The sequence below is a fragment of the Camelus ferus genome, chromosome 18 (genome assembly GCF_009834535.1).
Source record: "Camelus ferus isolate YT-003-E chromosome 18, BCGSAC_Cfer_1.0, whole genome shotgun sequence".
NCBI lineage: Eukaryota > Metazoa > Chordata > Mammalia > Artiodactyla > Camelidae > Camelus > Camelus ferus.
In genome coordinates this window covers 31,832,471-31,857,680 of record NC_045713.1, presented here as the reverse complement: position 1 = coordinate 31,857,680, position 25,210 = coordinate 31,832,471, and the positions used below count along the sequence as shown (strand labels likewise).

General features: G+C 50.4%; 1 protein-coding gene across 2 annotated transcripts in view; it reads left to right on the top strand.

Moving 5' to 3' along the window:
* Positions 1–20,595, top strand: part of POLR3E (RNA polymerase III subunit E) — a 28,787-nt gene extending 8,192 nt beyond the window's left edge. For both annotated transcript variants that reach the window (XM_032460891.1, XM_032460890.1), the window contains 18 exons: positions 1,978–2,055; positions 2,459–2,574; positions 3,004–3,086; positions 3,319–3,426; positions 3,751–3,800; positions 5,376–5,495; positions 6,592–6,677; positions 6,974–7,018; positions 7,108–7,199; positions 8,192–8,312; positions 9,751–9,832; positions 12,222–12,281; positions 12,391–12,548; positions 13,001–13,062; positions 13,574–14,100; positions 16,419–16,496; positions 18,772–18,897; positions 19,790–20,595. In XM_032460891.1, coding sequence (XP_032316782.1) covers positions 1,978–2,055; positions 2,459–2,574; positions 3,004–3,086; positions 3,319–3,426; positions 3,751–3,800; positions 5,376–5,495; positions 6,592–6,677; positions 6,974–7,018; positions 7,108–7,199; positions 8,192–8,312; positions 9,751–9,832; positions 12,222–12,281; positions 12,391–12,548; positions 13,001–13,062; positions 13,574–14,100; positions 16,419–16,496; positions 18,772–18,897; positions 19,790–19,846 — 2,049 coding nt within the window. In that variant the 3' untranslated portion in view covers positions 19,847–20,595. The remainder of the gene's footprint in view (positions 1–1,977; positions 2,056–2,458; positions 2,575–3,003; positions 3,087–3,318; positions 3,427–3,750; positions 3,801–5,375; positions 5,496–6,591; positions 6,678–6,973; positions 7,019–7,107; positions 7,200–8,191; positions 8,313–9,750; positions 9,833–12,221; positions 12,282–12,390; positions 12,549–13,000; positions 13,063–13,573; positions 14,101–16,418; positions 16,497–18,771; positions 18,898–19,789) is intronic.
* Positions 20,596–25,210: the final 4,615 nt, after the last annotated feature.

Here is a 25,210-nt window from a genome sequence, read left to right as displayed (position 1 = left end):
GTGGAATTCCTGGGTCCTAAAGAAACAGTGTTTAACATTTTGAGGAACTATTTTGCACCACTTTACATTCCCAGCAGTCAGGTCATTAAGCGTTTTTGTCCCCATGTTGCATATGAGAAAACGAGGCACAGGGAAGCTAGTAACCTGCACAGGGGGCCTGGGACAGGGTGGCAGGAGCCGCCGTGTGTGCTGGGGAGAGGCCTGGCACCCGTCCCCAGGCGTCTGTCTTCACAGGCTTTGGGGCTGGGGCCCGGCTGGCCTCGTGCACCTGCTTCCTTAGCCAACAGCAGAGTGATGGTGGAACGGGAGGTGGTGACAGTGGACCCGTGTGTGTTCATGGGGTGCCGGGCCCCGTGCCGGATGTCAGCTCCATTTGCCTCGTTCCCTGCTCCTAGTGGCCTTGGGAGGCGAGGACACCCATGCTTGGGGAGGCGAGGAGCTTGCCTGAGTACCCATGGAGCAAGTGGCAGTTAGGGCTGGAACCCAGGCTGGTCTGATTCCAGAACCTGTGTTCCTCCCCACCATTCTTCCCGGAGACCGGGAAATTGCATAGCTGCCCCGGACCTTGGCAGACCAGGGGCCTCTCGGGCTGTCATGGGCCAGCCTGTCCCAGCCTAGGGCTCAGTCCAGACCAGCTGTGCCTCAGGCCATTCCTGGACCTAAGCTCCAAGTTCCTGCCCCAAGCTCCAGCCCAGGAAGCAGGAAGGAGTCACTGTGTTGCTATTTAAGTGAGCTTTTAGGAAACAGCCATTTCCGTGAGCTGCAATGTAGCTGATCTCAAGCAGCCCCCACAAAGGAGGGCGTGCTTTACACACTGCCACCCCTCCACCAGGCTCATTCTGGAGGCTGTCGTGGTGGCAGCAGTGACAGCCACAGCTTTTTGAAAGTAGCCCCAAACCATGAGTCATCCACGCACCCAGTAGTGTATGTACAGCACGAGAGAAAGAAAGGAAAAGTGTGTCTGTGGGGACTGATGTGGAAGGATGTCCCCAGTGTGTTCAGAGCAGAGAAGCGATTTTCAAGCAGTATGTTCAGGTGTGACATAAAATAACCTCACCCCTAATGATGCTGTGTCTCAGAGAGGGCTGTCTGAGCAGGTCAGTTGTAGACCAGCTCCCTTTCTCTCTTCAAGTTGTTATTACGGAAAAGCCCACACACCAGCAACAGGAGAGAGACCTTCCTCTGCCCACCCCCTTCTGCCCGGGGGTCCTGTTCATCCAGCGGGGCTTCGCGAGAACCCCACCCCCGCCCTTACAGTAGAGTGTAGAGCCCCCTCCCTCTTGGCTGGTGTAGAATAGCCAATAGTGTATGTAGTGCGGCGTGCTTTTCCGTGATGGCGAGTGGGCAGGGGGCGGCGGGCTTCGCGCAGCTGTCTGTCCCCAGATCTGCCTGCGGCGGCCCGTGCTGTGTTTTGTGCTGTGTCACGGGCTGCAGCGACCCCCTCCCGCGTACTGACTCCTATAAGCGCTTCTCTTTGCATAGTCACGTAGCTCCCCACCCCCCTTCCTGTGTCTCACTCAAGTTTTATACTCTAATATAAATTAGAGAGAGAATGAGATGGTGGTTCTCACAGATCCGTCACCTGGAGTCAGTAGTGAGCGGCGTTTGGGCCTTGTTTTCCCTCTTGGCTTCCTGTGGTCTCCTGTCACTGGTCCCTCTCTACCTGCACGGGCTGTAAACTGGCAGTTAGACCTCACCCTCTTACCCTGACTAGCCCAGCGGTGCTCTGGGGCCACGTGCCAGGGCCTGCTTGGGTTCCTGATGCCTAGGCGTATCCCTCGGAAACCAAAGACATCTGACAGCCGCCCTTTGGAAGGAAGCTAGGTGGAGCTAGGGAGAAGGGGATGCAGATGGAAACCAGCAGGGGCCTCTGGGCTTGGGTGTGGGGTCGGGGTGGAAGGTGGCTATTGATTCTTGGCCAGAGGCCCAGAGCCCAGCTCTGGTCAGGCAGACTGACGGCTCCCTTCCCCTCCCCAGTACCCTGTGCGTCCAGCCTCGATGACCTATGATGACATTCCTCACCTCTCAGCCAAGATCAAGCCCAAGCAGCAGAAGGTGGGGCTGCCTGTTTGATTGGGCGGGTGAGGGGCCAACAGGGTGGGAGCTGGAAGCAGCCAAGAGACAGGCCTTTTGGGGGCTGGAAGCCCAGAGGAGTGATTGGAGAGATAGGAAGAAAAAGCAGCAGCTTACAGGGCCTTGAAAGCTGAGGAAGGAAGGAATTCCAGAAAGAAAGGGAGTGGGCAGCCCCAGAGAGGCCAGGGAGGAGTGAGGCTTCAGATGAAATAGAGAACGAGATGGCGTGGACAGGATAAGGCCTGATAAGGGGGTTCTCCTGCTTCTGGGCAGGGTCAGGATTGGCAGGGGCTGGGGTTAGGAGGTGGCCATGGCGAGTTTGGGGGATCCCCTGAGGACTGTGCCTTGGGGTCCTCATAGCTGGTGGGGTGCTTGGTGCCTCCAGGTGGAGCTTGAGATGGCCATCGACACCCTGAATCCCAACTATTGCCGCAGCAAAGGGGAGCAGATCGCGCTGAACGTGGATGGCGCCTGCGCCGACGAGACCAGCACGTACTCCTCGTGAGTTCCCTGGGCCTCAGGCCTCCGAGCTCCACTTTCTTCAAGTATGAGCCTTCCAAAGCCCTTGGAGACATCTAGGCCCTGTGCCCCATTGCTGGGCTCCCCACCAGCATCCCACCTTTGCACAACTGGACCTGGCTCAGACCCGTCCCCGTGGGAAACTTCTTCTCTCCTGAGATGGCTCCCCTGACCAAGGTCTTCCTGGGCCGAGCAGAAACCTGGGAGTGGGAGCTCCCACCCACTGCTTGTCTCTTGGGCCACAGACAAGGTTTCCTCATCCCCAGCTTCCCTCCTGCAGCACATGTAGCCTGTCCTGTGGTCTTGGTCCCTGGCTTTTGGATTTTAGGGTTGGGGTGGAGGGGGCTGTGCCTGCCAGGCCTGAGCCTGGAGCTTCCTTCCTCGCGACATCTGTTCTCACTGTTCTCCTAGGAAGCTGATGGACAAGCAGACATTCTGCTCTTCCCAGACCACCAGTAACACGTCCCGTTACGCTGCTGCGCTGTACAGGCAAGGTACCCACGCTGGGCATCCCGGGCTGCTGGGGTCGTGGCTGGGAATGGTTCTTGGCCTGGTCTAGTGGTCCCATGGCTCTGGGACTGGGGGCTAGAGCAGAGATAGGAGGTGGTTCGGCAGTGGGCTGAAGCCTTCAGGGGAGTCCGAGGCCCTTGGTGACTCCCTTGAGCCAAGCTGGGTGGGTCAGCCTCAGCTCCTAGAGTCAGGTCCAAGCCCATCTTCCTCTGCCAGGTGAGCTCCACCTGACACCTTTACACGGCATCCTGCAGCTGCGGCCCAGCTTCTCCTACCTGGATAAGGCCGACGCCAAGCACCGTGAGAGGGAGGCAGCCAATGAGGGTGAGCCCCCCCAGCCCCCAGGTCTGTCTGCATCTTGGTGGGATGGGTGGGTCACGGGGAGAAGTACTGAAGGGATGGACTGCAGGATCCTTAGCAGCACCCCTGGCCTCTGCCCACTGGGTGCCGGTAGCACCCAACCCCACAGCTCTGACAACCAAACACGTCATCATTTATGTCCGATTGAGAACCACTGACTTACACAACTACCTCTGTCTAGAAGGAGAAGTCACAGACACCGCTGCTTGAGCCTGCCTGGTGGTGAGGCAGAGAGCGGGGAGCTGGGAGCTCCTCCAGAGGCTGCAAGCAGGGCCTTTTCTTTTGCAGCGGGAGACTCTTCGCAGGACGAAGCAGAAGAAGATGTGAAGCAGATCACGGTGAGTTCTGGCCCACAGAGAGAGTGGCCTGGGAGGCAGCAGGGCCACCGGTGTAGCTCAGCTGTCTGGAGGCAGCGAGGGGTGGGAGGGTCTGCACAGAATGTGGGCTCTGGGGTGAAACAGATACAGAAACAGCGTCCATCTCTTAGAGCCCTGTTGCTGGGCTACCCGGAGAGATTGTCTAACCTCTTGCCAGCCTCAGCTGTCCCAGCTGTAAACTGGATTGCGGCCCTGGGTGTATATAAGAAGGGGGGTATCCTGAGGCTTGGTTGGAATTGCCTGGTAAGAGGAAACCAGGGCCCCAGTGAACCCACAGACGTAGTCTGTGCCGTAAAGCCTATGTCTTAATGGAGCCAAAACCTTGTTAATTAATTGTATAAGTCTATTATTTCAGGGTGCATGGATAGAAGTTTCTATCTTAACAGTTATTTGTGTGTTCTAAAGCATCTTAGAAGAATATTGACCTTCCACTTATGGTTTATAAAGTTTACTGTCTTTAAGCATATTTAGGTTAAAATGAGTATTTAAAGAAAAGTACAGCACAGATAACGATACAAATGGTACATCAGTGTGGCTGATTGTGGTGAGTGTGTGCAGGTCCTTGGAGATGGGCAGGTGTTGGCTTAACCAACATGGGGCAGTTGGTGCTCATCCTGTTCTCGGGGTAGCTTGTTGGATGACCTCAGATGCCTTCTTCCCTCCTCGGGGACCCACTGACACTTGTTTAAAAAGACGTTCTTAGGCCTGTGTGCTTTTAAAGGCTCTGCATAGAATCCTAGGAGTCTGTCATCTAGCCAGCGCCCCTGCACAGGTGCCTTTCACAAGAGGGGTGAGTCAGGGCTTGGCTCCATCTGGTCTCTAAGCAACAGAAACCCAGATCTGCCTGGTGTGAGCCAAAAATGGCTGGTCCCTGTTACTGAAAACTGGAACTTTCCAGGGTAGCTTCAGCTATGGCTGGATTCAGGTGCCCAGAATCTGTCATCGAAGCCTGGTTTCTCCATCACTAGTTTCTGCCTTCCTCTTTTAGCCTCTTTCTTAGGCAGTGTGCCTGCCTCCAGCAGTAGAAAGAGTTGTCCTAGCTCACATCCTCCCAGCTTCCAAGACCCCAGAGGAAAAGAAACTGTTCTCTCATTACTTCTAACTGAAGTCCCAGACTGGACTCTTTGACTTGGCCAGCCCTGAACCACCCCCGTGACTAAGAGGATTCGGTGCTCAGACTGAGTCACGTGTCTGCTCCCTGCTGGAGCTGGGAGCGCGTGTGGGTGGGACTTGGGGGAGGGGTATTAGCGCTCCTGAACTGAAGGGGAAAGGAGTTTTCTAACAGAAAACTGGGAGTGGGGATGGACTGGGTGCTGAGCAGGCAGAAGCCAGAGGACACCACTCCCTGGCTGTGTCGCACGTCACAGAGAAGCACATGGTTGGAAATGAATTCAAAGACCTGTGCCAGAGGTGGAGGGTGGGGTGGGAGCGGGAAATGCCTCAGACGTGGAGTTCTTTGGCCGCCTGGCGGGCGCTGGGCTGGCAGCCCAGGAAGTGTCCCAGGCCTGCGGTCGTGACCCCTCTCCCCTCTCCCAGGTGCGGTTCTCCCGGCCTGAGTCCGAGCAGGCCCGCCAGCGCCGCGTGCAGTCCTACGAGTTCCTGCAGAAGAAGCACGCGGAGGAGCCCTGGGTCCACCTGCACTACTACGGCCTGAGGGTGAGCCGGGGTTCCCTGGACGGCCGGGGCGGGGTCCTGGGAGACAGGCCCCAGCGCCCAGGATGTGTTACCTGGTGGCCTCGTTGTTCCACCTCTGATTTACTTCAGATGCAGTTGTGGCCACAGGAGAGGGGTTAACTCCTGTGGGTAGTTTGTGCTCGTTCCCACCTTCCCACCTAGCGTGTGCCCCACGGGAGTGAGTCTGCTTTTCCCCGCTTGGGGGTTGTGGCCCCCTGGGCTCTCTCTACGGATGAGCATCTTGCTGGGCTTGGAGAGGGACTAGTGTTTGGTTACGTTTTTTTGTGCATCATGGGCCCTGAACAAAGGCTATATGTTTCATGGGATGCTCCGTGGATAACTGGCCATCTGTACCATGGCCGAGTTCTCTGTGTACCGGACAGCGGTGATTTCTACTATGCTTGACTTAGAACCCGGTCCTTGGAACTGTATATTGGGCAAGGGAAGCAATTGAATATTAGCTCACAAAGACACCATAGGCGAAGGCTCCCCAACATACTTCTGGGGGAGGAACAACTCCTGATCTCCCTGGAAACTTCCTGAAAGAGACTTGTGTTGACAGAGCCTTGGACTTTGGGTCAGACTTCCAGAAGCTCTGCTGTTTCCTCCTGTGTGGCCTTAGGCTGGTTACTTACCCTCTCTAAGCCTCAGTTTCCATATCTGTAAGATGGAATTAATAACAGTACCTAGCATCATAACTCTTGGGGGAGTTGGGGGATGAGATGAGTTGGTGTATACACAGCTGTTGGAACAGAGCCTGGCACGTAGAAGGGGCTCAGTGAATGTTAGCTGTTTTGGTCATTGCTCTCAGTGTTCTCGTACCGAGGACGGCGCTGAGGCACAGGGGCTGGGGCTGCGCACTGTAAAGGCAGGAAGGTGGCTGGTGGAGGCCTCATCGCAGAGGCCTTGAGTGCCGTGCTCAGGAGGTTGGATGTGATCCTGTGGCCAGCCTTGGAGCAGGACAGTGGGTGGCTGGAGCGGAAGTTGGCTGAGGGGTGAGACCTGTGGATGGCAGAGCTCAGGCCCCGCAGGCCCGGGCTGTTGGCTGAGGCCCCTCCGCTCCCTGTTCCTCCCGCAGGACAGCCGCTCTGAGCACGAGCGCCAGTACCTGCTGTGCCAGGGCTCCAGCGGGGTAGAGAACACGGAGCTCGTCAAGTCGCCCAGGTGGGGTTGGCCGGGCCAGGGTGCTACGTCCTAAGGGCTGCTGAGCCTGACACTGGCCCCAGGAGGGTCCTTCTGGCGTGGGTCCTCCCTTGGGACTGTGGCCCCTTCTGTAGGGTTGGGTGGGGCCAGAAGAGGGGGGAGGTGGGAAGACATGGTCCTCCTTTCTCTGAGTTTGGGGAGGGGTGGGGGGGTCTTTGTCCCTCGCTCCCCCAGCCTGGATACAGCCTGGTTCAAGGGCAGGGGTGGGACAAGGACAGAGCCCTGGGAGCCGCTAACGCTGCCCCCTCTCCCCACAGTGAGTACCTCATGATGCTGATGCCTCCCAGCCAGGAGGAGGAGAAGTGAGTAGAGGCGGGCTGGATGCTCCCCCTTCCCCACCCCGAACCCCCCACCCCAGTCTCCTCTAACCATTCCCCTTTGTTTTCAACAGAGACAAACCAGTGGCCCCCAGCAATGTCCTGTCCATGGCCCAGCTGCGCACCCTGCCCCTGGCTGACCAGATCAAGATCCTGATGAAGAATGGTGGGTGGGCACCCCTGTCCTCCAGGGCACTCCAGCTCTGCCGCCTCCTGGGGAAATAGAGTCAGGGACAGACTTCAGGACCAAGGGGCCAGAGGCCCCCACTACCCCAAGCCCACCCAGCTGTACAGCTGTCCTTGAGTGGGTGGTGGGCCGCTCCAGGTCCTTGCCACTCCCCTGCTGGGTGAGCTTGGACAGGTCACTGACCTTCTGAGCCTTAGACTGTTTTTCTGTAGAAGGGGTCTAAGATAACTCCAGGGGCTGAGGTGAGGCTTCTAAAGGGCTTACACAGAGCCTTGCATGTGAACAAATGTGCGCTATGTTCATTTTCATAATGAAGCGTGTTTACTTGCACTCTTTGTGGTGCCCTCACCTGGCTTCACGCAGGTGGGACTCTGAAGGCCAGAACCTTTGGGGTGGATGTGAGCCTTGAACCTCAGAGCTGAGTTCCAGGCCCTGGGCTCTTCTGAGATGCCAGCAGGAGGGTCTCCTGGGGCCCGAGCAGAGAGGGGAGCTCCCAGGGGGCCAGGCTGCTGGCCTTCCTACAAAAGACGTGGGGCCTTCCCCAGGCCCTGCCCCTGCTCACTTGGCTGGGGACGCAGTGGGTGGGGGTGAGCAGGACACAGTGGCTGAGTGCATGAACTATGGAACCAGACAGCCTGGGTTCATATCCTGACCCTGCCACTCACATCCTGACCCTGACCCTAGCCACTTCAGCCATGGGTGTGTTTTGAAACCTTCCTGGGCTGAGCAGTGAGAGTCTTCCTCACAAGACACTCCTCAGTCTTCATGGGTGTCTGCTCCAGGGCTCGGTGAGATGCACATGCCCACATGCAATAAGCCGCCAGTGAATGTCAGCTGTTCCTGGTGCCAGTGTCATCCTTAGTGTTCACGGGCTGGGCTTGTTCTGTGAGCTTGAAGCTCTAGAGACGTGCTGGGGAGAGGGACGGCCCAGGCCCCTCCCTCTTGTCTGATGTCTCCTGCGTCCTCCTCAGTGAAGGTCATGCCTTTTGCCAACTTGATGAGCCTCCTGGGCCCCTCCATCGATTCCATGGCTGTTCTGCGTGGCATCCAGAAGGTGGCGATGTTAGTCCAAGGAAACTGGGTGGTGAAGAGGTAAGTTCATCCTTAACAGGAGCTCTTAATCCGTTTAAATTTCATGCCATTACTGATGTTTCGGGTTTAAATCTACCATGATACTTTGTTTGTCCTGCCTACATTGCATTTTATATTCATTCTTCTACTGAATTCTTTCCTTATTTAATTTCCCCTCCACTAATGTGGAAGGTACCCTTGACTCTTAGTGATTACCCTGCGTACATTTGTAACTCAAAGTTTAATATTAATTGCTGTTTTCTACTCTCATCCATGACAATTCAGTGACCTTAGAATATATATATTTTAAATTTTATCATTTACTTATTGTATTATTTTATTTTGGCGGGGGGGGGGGAATTTTTTTTTTTAAGAGGAGGTGCTGGGGATTGAACCCAGGACCTTGTGCATGCTAAGCATGTGCTCTACCACTTGAGCTATACCCTCTCCTAGAATATTTCATATTTATCTTCCTCCCAAGTCATGTGTCGTTGTATTTGTATGTTTTAATTCTGTTTTGAATCCCACGAGACATTATATTATCCACTCACATCTTTGCCTTTTATTTTGCTCATCATTTGTTTCTGCATCTCTGACTTCCTGTCTGGGATAATTTCCTGCTGCTAAGGAATGCTGTGGTAGTTCTTTTAGTGCAGGTCTGCGGGTGATGAACTTCTTTGGTTTTTCTTCACTTAGAAATGGCTATTTCACCCGTACTCTTGAAGGATATTTTTACAGACTGTAGGACATCTAGGCTGATTGTTTTCCTTCCACACACTGGTATAGTTTCCTAGGAACTTGACTTCCATTGTCTCTCTCGTCGGGCTAGTCCATGACCCACCGTCTGATACCTATTCCTTTATTTTTCTCTGGCCACTTTTAAGATTTTCTCTTGTTTTGGCTTTCCAAGCTCATTAACATGTGCCTAAGTGTGAATTTCTTTTTATTTATCCTGTTGGGGGTTCATAGGCCTTGGGTTTGTGGCTTGCTGTCTTTTGGCAGTTTGTCTTCTGTGATTCCTCCTCTAGACTATCTGCCTTCTCCACTAGAGTGTCATTTTCAAGGGGGCAGGGACTGAATGTTTTGACTCTCTCTATCCGTGGTACTTAGTATAATGGCTGGCACATGGTGGTCCCTTGGTAAGTACAGTGTGGCTACATTTTATGGCCCTTGAATTATACTCATTTTAAATGGTAGAATATAAAGTACATTAATACTCACTTTTTAGAAAGTATGATGTAGAATAAAGTCTGTCAAAATATGAATTATTTTAAATTTTCAAAAAAGTAATTCATTGCAGAAAAGTCTATCATTCCACAGTTGGTTGGCCAAGTAAACTGCAGAGTATGTTCATGTTACTGCCACATGGTGATGCCTGGGCTTCCACTCGGAGCCTGAGGGAGGGGAGGCAGAGGAACTGAGCCCGGGGACTGACATGCCACCCCCATCTCGTTGGCAGCGACATCCTGTACCCCAAGGACTCCTCCAGTCCCCACAGCGGCGTGCCTGCCGAGGTGCTCTGCAGAGGCCGGGACTTTGTTGTAAGTGCCTGGGCTCTCTGGCTTCCTGAGGGGGTGGTTGTGGGAGGAGGATGGGGGCAGCACAGGGCATCCAGGACCTTGGCCCAGGCATGGAGCAGAGGGCAGGTAAGTGTGATCTGGGATGAGGGCGGGAGCGGGGTGGGTGGGGCAGGCGGCACAGAGGTCGGGGCTGACGGCTCTGCCTTTCTCCTTCCTCTCGGATCCTGGAGCCTCCGCCTTCATCAGAAGCTTTGAGTTGAGTTCCTCTAGCCTGGGGGTTGCAAACTGAAGGCCCATAACCATTTGAGCTGAGTGATTTTATTTTGTTTTATTTTATTTTGTTTTATTTTACTTTACTTTATTTTTAATTGAAATATAGTTGATTTACAATGTTGTGTTAGTTTCTGGTGTACAGCAAAATGATTCAGTTATACATATATATATTCTTTTTCATTATAGGTTATTATAATCTATCAAATAGAGTTCCCTCTGCTACACAGGAGGACCTTGTTTTTTGTCTATTTTATATATAGTAGTTTATATCTGCCAACTCCAAACTCCTAACTTATCCCTTCCTCCCCCTTCCCCTTTGGTAACCATAGCTTGTTTTCTATGTCTATGAGTCAGTTTCTGTTTTATAAATAAGTTCATTAGTGTCATTTTTTTTAGGTTCTACACATAGGTGATATCATATGATATTTTTCTTTTTATGTCTGGTTTACTTCACTAAGTATGATAATCTCTAGGTCTGTCCATGTTGCTGCAAACGGCGTTATTTTATTCTTTATGGCTGAATAATATTCGTGTGTGTGTGTGTGTGTGTGTGTGTGTACACACCACACCTTTAGCCAGTCATCTGTTGATGGACATTGAGGTTGCTTCCATGTCTTGGTTATTGTAAATAGTGCTGCTGTGAGCATTGAGGGGCATGCATCTTTTTGAATTAGAATTTTCTCTGGATATATGCCCATGAGTGGGATTGCTGGATCATATGGTAACTCTATTTTTAATTTTTTAAGGAATCTCCATACTGTTTTCCATAGTGCCTGTACCAAATTAAATTCCCACCAACAGTGTAGGAGGGTTCCTATAGGCCATCTGTTTGTCTTCATTGAGGAAATGTCTGTTTATGTCTTCTGCCCATTTTTTGAATGGGTTGTTTGTGTTTTTGTCATTGAGTTATATGAGCTGTTTGTATATTCTGGAACTTTAAGTCCTTGTCATTGCTTCTTTGCAAGTATTTTCTCCTAGTATGTAAGTTGTCTTTTCATTTTGTTTATGATTTTCTTTGCTGTGCAAAAGCTTGTAAGTTTAATTAGGTCCCATTTGTTTATTTTTGCTTTTATTTCTGTTGCCTGGGTAGACTGACTTAGGGAAAGATTGCTACGATTTATGTGAGAATGTTTTGCCTGTGTTCTCGAGTGGTGCTTTTAAAGTGTTGACTTGGTTGTCTGTTTTTACAAATCACAATCATGATACAAACCAGAATCCTGTCTTGTCGTGAACAACTGGACAGCCTGGCATCCCTGGACCCACACCCCCAAACAGCACCGACTTTGATCGGGCTGATGATCCCCAGCTCACCACAGTCCCGGGCGCGTCTGTTTCCCTCGGGCGTGTTCCCTGCACTTGTTGCTGTGGGCTTCTGCAGCTCCTGAGCTGGCTTGTCCCTTCACCCCATGACCCCACCCTACCTCCCGCCTTCATCTCGAACTTAAGTCCCAGCCAAGGCATCCCTCCCAAGGGCTTGAAGCCTGAGCTGCTGGGACCTGCAATGCCTCCCTTGACCTCGGCATTGTGCTTTGTTTGCTGAGATCTGTCTCCTTGGAGCTGTCTGCGGTGACCTTGGTTAGCTCACGTCCAGGCCCGATCACACCAGGCAGCCCTTAAGCTGTTTAATAAAAGAGTGTCTGCATTTTCTCTCTTCTCAGCTGGGTGTCCCAGCTCTTTTGGGCACTCAGCATCTACTTGCCTGTATGGTATTTCTGTCTCTGGGGGGTCAGGGTGCAGTAGAATTGACTCCCAGCCTTGCTAACCACACACATGTGCTGTTCACCCTTAGCTGCCTGTCAGCCCTGCTCTGTCCGTGTAGACACCATCACATCTAGGGGTCTGGGAGAGGGTCTAGTCAAATCTGCATTGTTGTAGGTGACAGAGGGGGCAAGACATCCCACACCCCAGGGAGCTTTTGTGGTGTGGATGGGGTGCGGTGGGTCCAGCTACCCTCCTGGAGGTCGTTTACAGAGAAGGAAGCGGAGGCTCAGAGTTGAAGTGACTGCCCACAGCCACACAGCCAGGACCCAGACCCAGGCTGGGAGCCGCCACTCTGGAGCCTCATCTCGGGCTCCCAGGACAGTCTGAGGTGCGTTTGTTTCTGCGTCCTGGAAACAGGCTTCTTTTTCTCCCTCAGATGTGGAAGTTCACGCAGAGTCGGTGGGTGGTAAGGAAAGAGGTGGCCACGGTGACTAAAGTAAGTGATGTTCTTCTTGATCTGAGGCCTGGGCCCCACCACTGGAGGGATGGGGGCTGAGCGGGGTGTTTGACCTGGTCATGTCTCACCTTTGCCCCCCTCACCCCAGCTCTGTGCCGAAGACGTGAAGGACTTTCTGGAGCACATGGCTGTAGTGAGGATCAACAAAGGCTGGGAGTTCATACTGCCTTATGACGGGGAGTTCATCAAGAAGCATCCAGATGTGGTCCAGCGGCAGCACATGCTGTGGACGGGCATCCAGGCCAAGTACGAGCTTGCTGGGCGGGGTGAGGGGCAGCCAGGCAGAGGAACACTGGGTTGTGCCCCCAGCCTCCCTGCCTCCAGGGGCAGTGAATGCAAATTTGGGGCTCTGTGCACCCCTCCTCCACTCAGGTGGATGCTTGCTGATCCCAGAACCCCCGGCAGAGCTACTTCCTGCTGATCAGAGCTGACGAGTGTTCTGAGGGGTTGGGGAGGAGAGGAAACCCTCAGGCGCAAGAGCCCGGGCTCGTGTGGGCCACGGCAGGCTGGCCAGGGGCCAGCTGAGGGAGGGAGGGATGGGCTGCCACCCCCCAACCCCGGCCCCGGGGGCTGTGGGGAGAGACAGTTGGAGCTCTAAGCATGTGGCGTCTGCAGTGACCAGGATGTCCGGGGCTTAAGGGGGAAGCAGATGATGGGAAACAAGGTTTAAAGTTAAGAGGGTTTACTCTTCTTTTCAGGTTGGAAAAAGTTTATAATCTTGTGAAGGAAGCCATGCCAAAGAAGCCAGATGGACAATCAGGTGTGGAGGGGTGTTGGCTGGGTGGGCCCCTGACCCCGGCACTGCCTCCAGCAGGGCTTGGCCTGGAGCGGGGCTGAGCGGTTAGGGGGTGTGTGACTCACCGTTGGCCGCCCTTCTGTGCCCGCCTCCCCTGCCCCGCAGACCACACCTTGGGGACGGAAGCCGCTGTGCTCCGGGGCTGGGGCTGGGCTCCAGGCCCCTGAGACTTCTCACCCTCTTGGGTTTCCAGAGGTGGTGGGACAGGGGGAGCTGCTGGCAGTAACCCACCTGGCTTGGGCCTCTGATTTCCCCAGTTCTGTTCTTTCCTTGTTGTTGGCCGAGCCGAATACCTCCTGGGTGGGGTGGCGTGAAAGGTGGGCTGGGCCACTTGCTTCTGCTTCGGCTGACCTGCACTTTTCCTGTCCCTCTCTCTGGTCAGCAGGGTGGCCCCTGTCGGGATGGAAGGGCAGAGGGGCGTGGGTCTTCCCTGCACGTTCTGAACCCTCCTGAGCAGCCCTGCCTCTCCCCACAGGGCCTGCTGGGCTGGTCTCCGGGGACCAGCGGGTCCAAGTCGCCAAAAGACAGGCCCAGCAGAACCACGTGCTGCTGGAGCGGGAGCTGCAGCGGAGGAAGGAGCAGCTGCGGGTGTCCACGGTCCTGCCCGGGGTGCGGATCAAGGAGGAGCCCATGAGCGAGGAGGGGGAGGAGGAGGAGGAGCGGGCGGCGGAGGAGGATGAGGAGCCCATGGACACCTCGCCCAGCGCGGGCCTCCACAGCAGGCTGGCCAACGGGCTGCCGGGAGGGCGGCCGGCCGGCGGGGACAGCTTCAATGGCCACCCGCCCCCGGGCTGTGCCGGCACCCCCGTGGCCCGGGAACTGAGGGCCTTCGTGGAGGCCACCTTCCAGAGACAGTTTGTGCTCACGCTGAGCGAACTCAAGCGCCTCTTCAACCTGCACTTGGCCAGCCTGCCCCCGGGCCACACGCTGTTCAGCGGCATCTCGGACCGCATGCTGCAGGACACGGTGCTGGCCGCCGGCTGCAAGCAGATACTGGTGCCTGTAAGTAGCGCCTGCGGGATAAGCGGCAGACGAGGCCCCCCGGCTCCTCAGAGGGCTTCTAGGCAGGCCCTGGAGAGAAGTCTGGTCACCCGAGTGGCCTGAGCCCTGCCGGCTTTGGGGTAACAGCTGTTTAGGGGGGAGTGGCATGGGGACTTGGGAGACTGCCAGCTTTGGTTTGAATCTTGGCTCCCATGTGGTTGTGTGTGTGAGCTTGGGCCAGACAACCCCTCGGCTCTGCGCCCTCCTCTGACATGGGTGAGTGTGCGTTGCTGTGTCCCGGGGCTTTGGTCAGGGCTCAGTGAGAGTCTGAAGGCCGGCGCCCGTTGCTCAGTACACAGCAGGGCCTCGGTCACGCCGGCTCCGTGTCCTGGGGTCTAGTCCCCTCCCCTGCCGGCACCACACTCACTCCTGTCAGCTTTGCCATTTTTCAGGATGATTTCACATCTAGTGTCATTTGATCTTCCTTGCAATCGCAGGTGGAGAAACTGAATTCCAAAGAAGTAAAGTGAACTTGTGTAAATGTCACGTACCCAGGAAGTGGCAGAGCTGGGGTTTGAACCTCAGTATAGTGGCTCCAAGTCTTAAATCCTTTCTGCTTCAAGTCAGATGAACAACCCTCTCACCAGGGCTCCTCCTGTGCCTGGGTCCCAGCAGGCCTCCCTGTCTGTAGAGGCTAGCTGGCCAGTGTGGGCTCTGGCCTTTCGATTAGCGTTTCTGGTGCCAGGCCTGTGGGTGCAGGGCACGCGTCCCCACCCCAGGCTTCTTGTCTCCTTGTCCTGCCATTGGAAGGGGCCTCAGAGGGGAGGAAATGTAAGAGCAGAGGGACTACTGGAGACCATCTCCCTGAGCTGCAAGTGAAGGGAGCCTGGCTGTGGCCCCGGGAGGGCTGTGCCAGTCACCCTCTCCGCCCAGGCTCTGTCCAGACCTGCAGCAAGCAGAGTGAGGCGGGGCTGTGTCTGCCTCTTAACAAGGGAGCACTGACATTTGCAGTCCGAGGTCAGAAGCACCCACAGCCTTGGGTGACCTGAGGCAAAGGCCCATCCCTGTGTATGTGAGGAGCAGAAACTAGGACAAGAGGCCCCGGGTCTCAGGCTGGCTGGGCTGCCCTGAGGGATCTGGCCCTCGCGACAGGGAGCCTCCTTGCTGAGGTCTCTGCAGAAGGTACTAGAGTACTGGGAGCCTTGCCCTATTTGGAGCCACACTGTCCACCCAGCAAATGGGTCCATTTATCTGCAGACCTGCCTTTCGCTGACTGAGCCGGGCAAGGGAGGGGTGTCTGCCTGATGTGAGCAAGGCTGTCTTGGGCAGCGGGAGTGGACGGAAGGCCCATGCAGTGGGCCAGCCCCGCGACCTGCTCTGGCTGCCGCTTCTCGGTAGGACTGGCAGCTGCAGGAGGCCCTGGCCCTCTCTGTAGCTCTGTCACCAATGTCCCTTCTCGTGATCCTGATGTGGGGACCATGTCATAGTCATGTCCAGGTGGAAGATCGCTCAAACCTGTCCAGCCTCGTTTTTTTCACGTGAGGGAGCTGAGGCCTAGGGACAGTGAGTTAAGACAAAGACTTAACTCTTGGTTCTGCTACTTGTTAGCTGTGTGACCATGGACAGTGAGTAAACTTCTCTGAACTGGACTTTCCTCTTGGAGAGTAGGGGGCAGCAGCACCTTGCTACCTCTCTGGTTTCTAATGAGCAAATGAGATTGTAAATTTACAGTCCCACCTGGGGCTTTATGTGGTAGTAACCGCTGCTGTTACTTGTGTTGTGGCACCAAGACCAGGTGCCCCCTTCCTCCAACCCTCTTCTCCGGGTACGGGTACCACGAGCCTGGGCCACCCTTTCCTTGGTCCACCTTTGGACCCTGGTGAACGGAGTCAGGCAGGGTCTTTAACCCATGCTGACGTGGCCCTTGTGAGAAGGGATTGAAAGAAATCCCCAGGATATTCCTAAGGAGTTTCGGGGGGCGGGAGTGCTTCTCAGGACACACCTGAGGGTTGGTATTTAGGGCAGGACGACACTGGATGTTAAAGCAGGGAGGTGAGCTGATGCCAGGCTAATGGGAAAAACAGAAACACCCGCTTCTCCACCTTATCCAGCCCATCTGTGGGCTTCGGGCCGGGTAGGGTGTGGCTGGCCTCCTCCCTGTGGTGAGGATGAGAAGCAGACACAGGTGCAATTGCCCACCGCCCACAGCTAGTGAATGGCAGGAGCTGGGACTGGAACTCCTGTTCCCAGAACTGGGCCGGTACAGACTGGGAGGGCCCGGGGGAGGTGGAGCTGTGTGGGAAAGACAAATGACCAGCTCACACCTCGGCCTTGGTTAGTTTCCCCCACAGACTGCTGCTTCCCCGGATGAGCAGAAGGTGTTCGCCCTCTGGGAGTCTGGAGACATGAGTGACCAGGTGAGGTGACCTTGGCCGCCATCTTCCCCAGGAGCGGGGAGGTGTTCCTGCAGGGGGTCAGAGCTTTGGAGAGACCCAGAGTGCAGTTGTATACGTTTCAGACGTCCCAGCTACTCCCAATTTTAAACATTCTGGCTCTCTGTCTTCAGAATATGCTGGCTGTGCCAATACTTTGTGCCAAAACTGGTGGTTCCCAAATGCCAATCTGGACTGGCTGCATCAGAATCACCTTTTAAAAAATAGAGAGATTCCCAGGACTGACCTCAGAGACTCAGTTCAGTTCAGCAGAATGGGGTAGGGTCCGGATTCTGATGCCCAGCCAGCCTTGCAAACCCATGATGGACCACAGTTCTCAGGTGGCTGACAGCCGGAGGAATCAAAAGGATTCCTTATCAGATCTTGGGTGCCGGATCAGATCTCAGGTTAGGGAAACTGGCTGTTCTGCCTCTAGTCACACCCTGTCTAGTGAACAGAGTATGAATTCAGCAAGCAGCGCCCTGAGGCCCAGAAGTTTTCCTTAAATCATGAACTTGCCTGAACTTTAAATTTAGATTAAGATTTAATTGCTAAGACTCCAGCTGGTCTGTCCTTTTCCAGATCCTGTTCTTCTGGTGCAAGAAGAGGAGTGGGCAAAAGCCCCCACTGAGTTCTTTGTTCCCTTTTGCCTCTTAGAAGTGGACTGACCGGCAGTCTGGGAACATCAAAGGGATGGGGCCTCTGCTGCCCCTGGACCTGTGGCGGTGCCAGGGATGGAGAGCAGGCTGGAGCAGGTCTCCCTCACGAGCCTGTGCACTATTGGCCAGAATAGGTGGCATCTGGGTTTCCTGCTCCTAACGTGCTCCAATAATTGAAAGGAATAAGTAGTGCAGTGCATATTCTTAAAAATAAGTTGTGGGAAGCCGTGTCCTGCCCTGCCTGACCTGGTTCCCACTCCTCAGAGGCAAACTGCTTTTTAACTACAAGATAGCACCCAAAGGGTTACCTCCATTTTTTTTTTAATGTATATACAAACTGAGCTTATACTGCTGTTTGATGTATCAGCTTGATGTTGTCAGTGGGCTTCCTGTTGCCATGGATGAGGATTTAGTTCTCAACCTTTATGAGAATTTTTTAGTTAAATCAGATATTAATGCTTCTAGCATCATGACTGGAAATTTATTCGTTGTAGGGCCAAATATCAGTAGTAAACTGTGATTTCATTTTTTTTTTTTATACTACTTCCTGTTTTCCCTTGTATGATTTTCTGAACACCTGGATACCAGCCGTAGTACCGTTCTTGTGTCTGACTCCCTGGACGCCTCCCACCGCCTCTCCGGCGGGGCCGGCTTTGTGTCTGTTGCTGGCTCGTAGAATCTCGTGTCTAACCTTTTGCTTAATTTTAGCTTCTAAGAGGGCAGAGGAGTTGTCTGCATTCTTCCATGTCTTAAAATGGCTTTCTTTTGTCCTTAAGTATCATTGTTTGCCTGGGGCTAGAATTTTAGAGGGCAGATCATTTTTTCCTGTGGATTTAAGATAGTTTTCTGTTACATTCAAGCTTAGTTGTCACTCAGTGACTTTCTGCTTCTTGGTCTTTTCAGTTTGATCCACGTCCTCCCCTTTAAACCAAACTTAGGTTTTTTCTTACCCTGAATATAACACATCAGTGCAATTCCAGACGTACTCTGGTGTGGGACATCCCTGTACTAAACGGTTGAGTCATTCTTAGGAAATTCTGATAGATTTGAGAATTCCTTTACTGTTCTTTCAGAATTCTTAGGTCATATGTTATAAATCAGAGCTTTTCTTTGTCATTTGATACCTTTTATACTACTGGGGGATTTTTACTTTGTTCTGTTTAATTTTGGTGGGACGTCCTGCTTTTCGTAGCATTCTGTTTCATAATATCCTGTTTGCGTGTCAGGACAGCCGCTCACTCTTCGTCCTGGTCTCTGTCTTCACGCAGTGTAGATTGTGGCTTTCCCCCCGCCTGCGAAATCAGTTATCACTCCTGTTTTTTATCATCCAAAATTATGTCTAAACTGTTCATCCTGTGCTGATGCTTCACTGGCATTTTTGTTCTTGTGGGCACATACCTTTATTTCTAGTCTTCATTTTATTGGGGTCTCAAAAGATGACAAATTAGCCAAATGTGTTTGTCTTTAATGAGAAGTCCTGGGTAGGGACTTTGATCACAGACGGCAGTGTGGAGTTCGGTCCATAGTTTGGGATTTCTTATTTGGGGCTGTTTCTCTTTTACGCGATTGTTTCCCATAATAACATGTTTTTGCTACTAAAGCATCGACAGGTTTTGCTTGAAATTTTTTCCAAAAATTACCGTGTACGCCGGAACATGATCCAGTCTCGGCTGACTCAAGAGTGCGGAGAGGACCTGAGTAAACAGGAGGTGGATAAAGTGTTAAAGGTACATCTATTTTGCGTATAATCACATCAGAGTCCGGGCTTCTGCACTGACCGTGAGTTTAAGAACAAGGGAGATCACAACAGGCTCTTCCCTGTCTTAGTTGGAGGCTGACAGTGTGTGGAAAGGGATCAGTCAGGGCTTTTCCTATTACTGTGTTTATTAAATCAGACTTCCTCTGGACCCTTCCCCAGCCAGTTGGATCTTCAGCAACAGATAATAGTTGGCACTAGTGTGGTGGGTATGTGCTAAACTGAATAAAATGTAGGCTCTATCCTGAAAAAATACAGCCTGGTTGGGGTCATCATCCTTGAAAGTGACAAGGCCTGTGGTATAGCCCTTGCCTTACTCCTCCTCTGAATCTTGGTACCACTTTTGTGGTTTTTGCCATAGCCACATCTAATTAAATTTTAGCTTTAAAAAGGAATATATCATTTGTCTAGTATGTGAAAATACTTAATTCCTACTGGGCATTACTTACAATGCTTTTACGAAATGCCTGTGGTGCAGATATCATGTTTGCAGAAACATGGAATGCTGAAAGCTGCTGACAGATTCCCAGTATTCTAGAATTCTTACGGCCTCTGTTAAGCATCCAGGGCCATAGATAGACTGATGTTATTTGTGAAGCACCTCTGTTCTGGTCAGCTTATTCGGTTTTTCTATTCAGTGTTTATAGAGCACGTTCACTTATAGTTCCTCAGTCTTAAGACTCTTGGAGGAGAGGAAGGGGCCCAAGGCCCATACGTGGCTGACCACATGATGTGCAGGCAGAGCTTGATCTACTTTTTGTGTTCTCGCCATTAATCATAAATCAAGTTCTGAGATGCTGCATAAAATGAAGTAGCTCCCTCTCCTGCTGAAGTCCGCCCTTAACATGTGTCTCTATTCCCAGGACTGCTGTGTCAGCTATGGTGGCATGTGGTACCTTAAAGGGACGGTACAGTCTTGACGATAGTTGCAGACCACTAACCAGTGAGTCCAAGCCCAAGGAAGGACGGCAGCGCCGGCAGAGGTGGAAGTGGTCTCAGTTGCTTCAGAAGACACGGAGCAAGAGGAACTGACCATCTCGTGGCCTGTGGCATTGCACTGTCCAGTGGACAGAGGGGATCATACTCAGCCAGTGGCAGGGTCAGCTTAAGTTAGATCGCTCCCAGAAGAAACCAGCCACGACCTTCTTTGCAGTACAGTTTGAAATTCCTGATGTATTTTGCTTATTATTTGGTTTCATTCTCATAATAAAAGAGAGTGTTTACTGACACAGGCAGGATGATGAAAATCATGGTTTAATATTTTACTTTCAAACTTAATGCCAATAAGGTCTAAGTTATGTTTACAAGATGAAGAAAACCTCAAGGTTTTTAATATTTAAGATGCCTAGAAGCCAGTTTAAGTCTTTGATTATCTATCTGCTAAGACTTCTGCCAATTTCATCAAACAAACCAAATTGAATTGTTTTACTGTTGGGTTTCTGTGGCCATTTTACCTTTTAAAACAACCTACTTTATGTAGCAGTTTCAACTGTTTACATGAACCATAGCAAAAAAATCAGAATCAAATCCATCTGTTCTTAAACGTTTGCACCAGGATGCAAACCAAACCAGGTAAGTATGGAACAGTGTGTAAGTGAGGTCATCACACTTTGATGTAAAAATTTCTATTTTGTGTATTTTTAAAATAAATGCTAACACTAACCTGGCATCATGGTGCTGCTGTCTTCTAATGGTTACAAGAAGGCAATGCCGTCTGCTCTCAAAGCCTTGTATGTGCATCGGAGGGAAGGGCGCTGACAGCCCTGCTCAGTAGAATTGTGTCATTTAAAAATTTGCTAGTAGACCCATTAGGGTAGTAAAAAGAAACTGGTTAAATTTTAATGTATGTAGTCCAATATAGTTAAAACATCAACATGTAATAAAAAATGTTAATATTTTACCTCTTTTTTGGTACAAAGTTCTCAAGATACACTTACAACACTCTCAATTTGAACTAGTTACAGTTTAAGTGCTCAGTTGCCACACGCGGCTGGTGGGGACTGGTGGACAGTGCAGCCCCTAGAGGACTATGAACAAAATTAGAGCCAGGCCGCTGTGGTGAGGCTTTTGTCATGGGCTGTCATGGGCTGCCGTCTGAAGGTTTAGACGATGGTCTGTGTGTCCTTATGTGCCCCCAACTCCCCCCCCCCCCATCAAATATCAAAACTAATATTTGGTATGTAGTTTAACAGGTAGATTGTATATTATGTTCTTGCTTCTAATTGTTAACATACATGAGTCTTAAAAGTAAAAAAGTTTCCAGAGTTTATCAAGTGTGTCCAGCTACCATGTAACTACATTACCAAGGAGAGACCCCCTCGTACGGCAGAGACTGAGCCGACCAGAACTGGGCGTGGGGTGGGGCGGGGCATGTGCTCAGCTGGGAGCCGTAGCCTTAGATACACTGACAGAGAGGAGTTAAACACTGAATTCAAGTAGCTAGGGAAATAACAACATAGGAGGAAATAATTACTTACAAAAATTAATGAGGTAAAAATTCATGTCAAGTAAGATATATCAGCAGTTACTGATAAAAGAAAATGGCACAAGCCTGAATAGATAGTGAGATGGGGAGAGAGAGAGGAATTAGATGATTTATAAGGAAAATACAAATTATTTAAAGTGGTTGGAAAGAAATTGCAACAGATTAATTATTAGAGAAGAAAAGGCCCAGAGATGATGACAGCTGAATTATATCAAATCTTTGTGACATAAACACAAGGGTTAAACTCCAGCATGTAATAAGCCCCCAGATTCTTAATGAAGCATTGATTTAAGAACCTCACAAAGATAGCATGATATGAATAAAAATCCTAAGTAGTGGATTCCAATGGCACGTTAAAGAAATGATCATAATGTATTTATGCAAGGTTGATGACACTAGGAATAACTATTGTAACAAATGCAAGGTTGGAATCAAGGCATTTCCTGTTAAGACCAGGAACAAGGCAAGGATGCCTACCTTAATTACTATTTAACACAGTACTGAAGTTACAGCTAAAGCAATTAGGCAAGAAAAAAAAATGAGAACAAAGTACAGTTATCTCTGCAGATGATATACGTAGAAAACTAAAGATTTCACAAAAAGCTTGTTATAATAAATGAGTTCAACAAAGTAGCAGGACACAAAAGTCAGCACACAAGTTAGTTGCATTATCTATGCACTAATAAGGAACCATTTGAAAAGGAAATTACAAAAGCAATTCCACTTATAATGGCATCAAAAAGAATAAAATATTTAGTAATTAACCAAGGAGGTGAAAGATTTGCATGACGAAAACTACAAAACACTGCTGAAAGACATAAATAAATGGGACATCACATGTTCATGGGTTGCAAGAGTGAATATTGCTAAAATACCAATATTACCCAAAGTGATCTATAGATTCAATGCAATCCCTATCAAAGTCCCAACAATTTTTTTTTTTTTTTTTGCAGAAATAGAAAAACCCATCCTATAAGCCATATGAATCTCAGGGGACCCTGAATAGCCAAAACAATCTTGAAATAGAACAAAACGGTAGGACTCATACTTCCTCACTTTGAAACTTACTACAAAGTTACACTGATCAAAGCAGTGTGGTACTGGAATAAAGAGAAATAGACTGATGGAATAGAGAGCCCTGAAGTAAACCTTCATTGTTGTCAAGTGATTTTGACAAGAGTTCCAAGACCATTCAGTGGGGAAAAGATAGTCTTTCCAACAAACAGTGCTGGGAAAACTGGACATCATGTGCTAGAGAGAGTTTGGACCCTAACTCAACACCACAGAAAAAAACTCGAAGTGGATCAAGGACCTCAATGCAAGACCTGAAACAAAACTTTTAGAACAACAAAAAAAGTCATGACACTGGATTTGGCAATCATTTATTGGTATGACAACAAAGGCACAGGTAACAAAAGAGAAAAGACAAATTGGACTTTATGGAAAAGAAAAATTGTATGTAACAAAAAGAGTATCAACAGTAAAAAGGCAACCCACAGAATGGGAGAAAGACTTGCAAATCATATTACCTGCTGAGGGAGTAATATCCAGATTATATAGAGAACTCCTAAAAGGCAACAAGAGATTCTCAAAAAGGATGGAAAATGCTGGTTAAGATAGCGTAGTAGTAGGGCCACAAGCTTGCTCTCATCACAGCTACAACAAAACCACAAGTGACTGCTAAACAACTATCAAAAAAAAAAAAAAGCTTAGAACCTAGCAAAAAAGATCAATGGGAAACGTAGAGGGAACCACAGCAGGACGGTAGGAGGGGCCCCATACCCCCCAGGGTGGGCGATCCACAAACTGAAGATTAAGTTGCAGAGGCCCTCCCACAGGAGTGAGAGCTCTGAGCCCCATGTCAGGCTCCCCAGGCCGGGGCTCTTGCGCTAGGAGGAGGAGACCCCAGGACATCTGGTTTTGAAGGCCAGTGGGGCTTAACTTCAGGAGCCCCATGGGACTAGGGGAGACAGACTTCATTCTCTAGGGAAGCATGCACAGAATCTCACGTGCGCCAGGTCCAAGGGCAGAGGCGGTGATTTCATAGGGACCTGGGCCAGAGCTGCCTGCTGGTTTTGGAAGGTCTCCTTGGGGAGGTAGGGGACGGCTGCGGCTCACCCTGAGGACATAAAAGCTGAGGGCGGGCATTCTGGGAGTGTTCATCTACGTGAACTTTCCTGGAGGCTGAAATCTTGATTGGATCATTAGCAGCAAGACCTAGCGCCACCCATCAGCAGACTTCCTGAGTCACAGATGCCTCTGGATGTGCCCCAAGACACAGATCTACCCACCAGAGGGCCAGGATCAAGCTTCACCCAACAGTGGGGCAGGCACTGACTCCTTCCGCCAGGAAACCCACATAAGCCTCTTGTCCAGCCTCATCCACAGAGTTGGGAGAATCATGCTCCCTGACTTCAGACTGTACTACAAAGTGACAGTAATCACAACAGTATGGTACCGGCACAGAAACAGACACATAGTTCAATGGAACAGGATAGAAAATGCGGAACTAAACTCACACACTTACAGTCAATTAATCTACGACAAAGGAGGCAAGAATATACAATGGAGAGAAGACAGTCTCTTCAATAAGTGATGCTGGGAAAACTGGACAGCTGCCTGTAAAAAACTGAAATTAGAACATTCTCTAATACCATATGCAAAAATAAACTCAAAATGGATTAAAGATTTAAATTTAAGACCAGATACTATAAAACTCCTAGAGGAAAACATAGGCAGAACATTCTTGGACATAAATCACAGTAATATATTTTTTGAACCAGCTCCTGGAGTAATGGAAATAAGAGCAAAAATAAACAAATGAGATCTAATTAAGCTTAAAAGCTTTTGCAAAGCTAAGGATACCATCAACAAAATGAAAAGACAACCTACAGAATGGGAGAAAATATTTGCAAATGATGCACCCAATAAGGGACTAATTTCCAAAATAAACAAATAGCTCATACACCTTAATCTCTCCACAGACATACAGATGGCCAACAAGCACATGGAAAGGTGATCAACATCACTACTTCTCAGAGAAAAGCAAATCAAAACTACAATGAGGAATCACCCCACACCGTCAGAATGGCTATCATTAAAAAGTCTACAAACAGTAAATGCTGGAGAGGATGTGGAGAAAAAGGATCTCCCCTACACTCGGTGGGAATGTAAACTGGTGCAGCCACTATGGAGGACAATAGGGAGGCTCCTCAGAAAGCTAAAAATAGACTTACCATACGATCCAGCAATCCCACTCCTGGGCGTATATCCAGAGAAAAATATAATTCAAAAAGACACATGTACCCCAGTGTTCACGGCAGCACTATTTACAATAGCCAAGACATAGAAACAACCCAAATGTCCATCAACAGATGACTGGATAAAGAAGATGTAGTATACATATACAGCCAGAAAAAGAATAAAATTATGCCATTTGCAGCAACATGGATGCCATATGGTATCACTTATATGTGGCATCTAGAAAAAAGGACACAAATGAACTTATCTACAAAACAGAAACAGACTCACAAACATAGAGAACAAACTTATGGTTACCAGAGGGTAAAGAGGGTGGGAAGGGATAAACTGGGAATTCAAAAATCGCACCTCTTGGGGACTGACGGAAATGTTAGCTATCTTGATTGTGCTAGTGGTTTCACTGGTGACTACATGTCTCAAAATTCATCAAATTCTACATCTGAAATATGTGTAGTTTACTGGACAGGAACCGTACCACAATAAAGGTGTTAAAAAAAAAAAAGAAGAAAGCCATTGAGGGGAAAAACACACAAGAAAA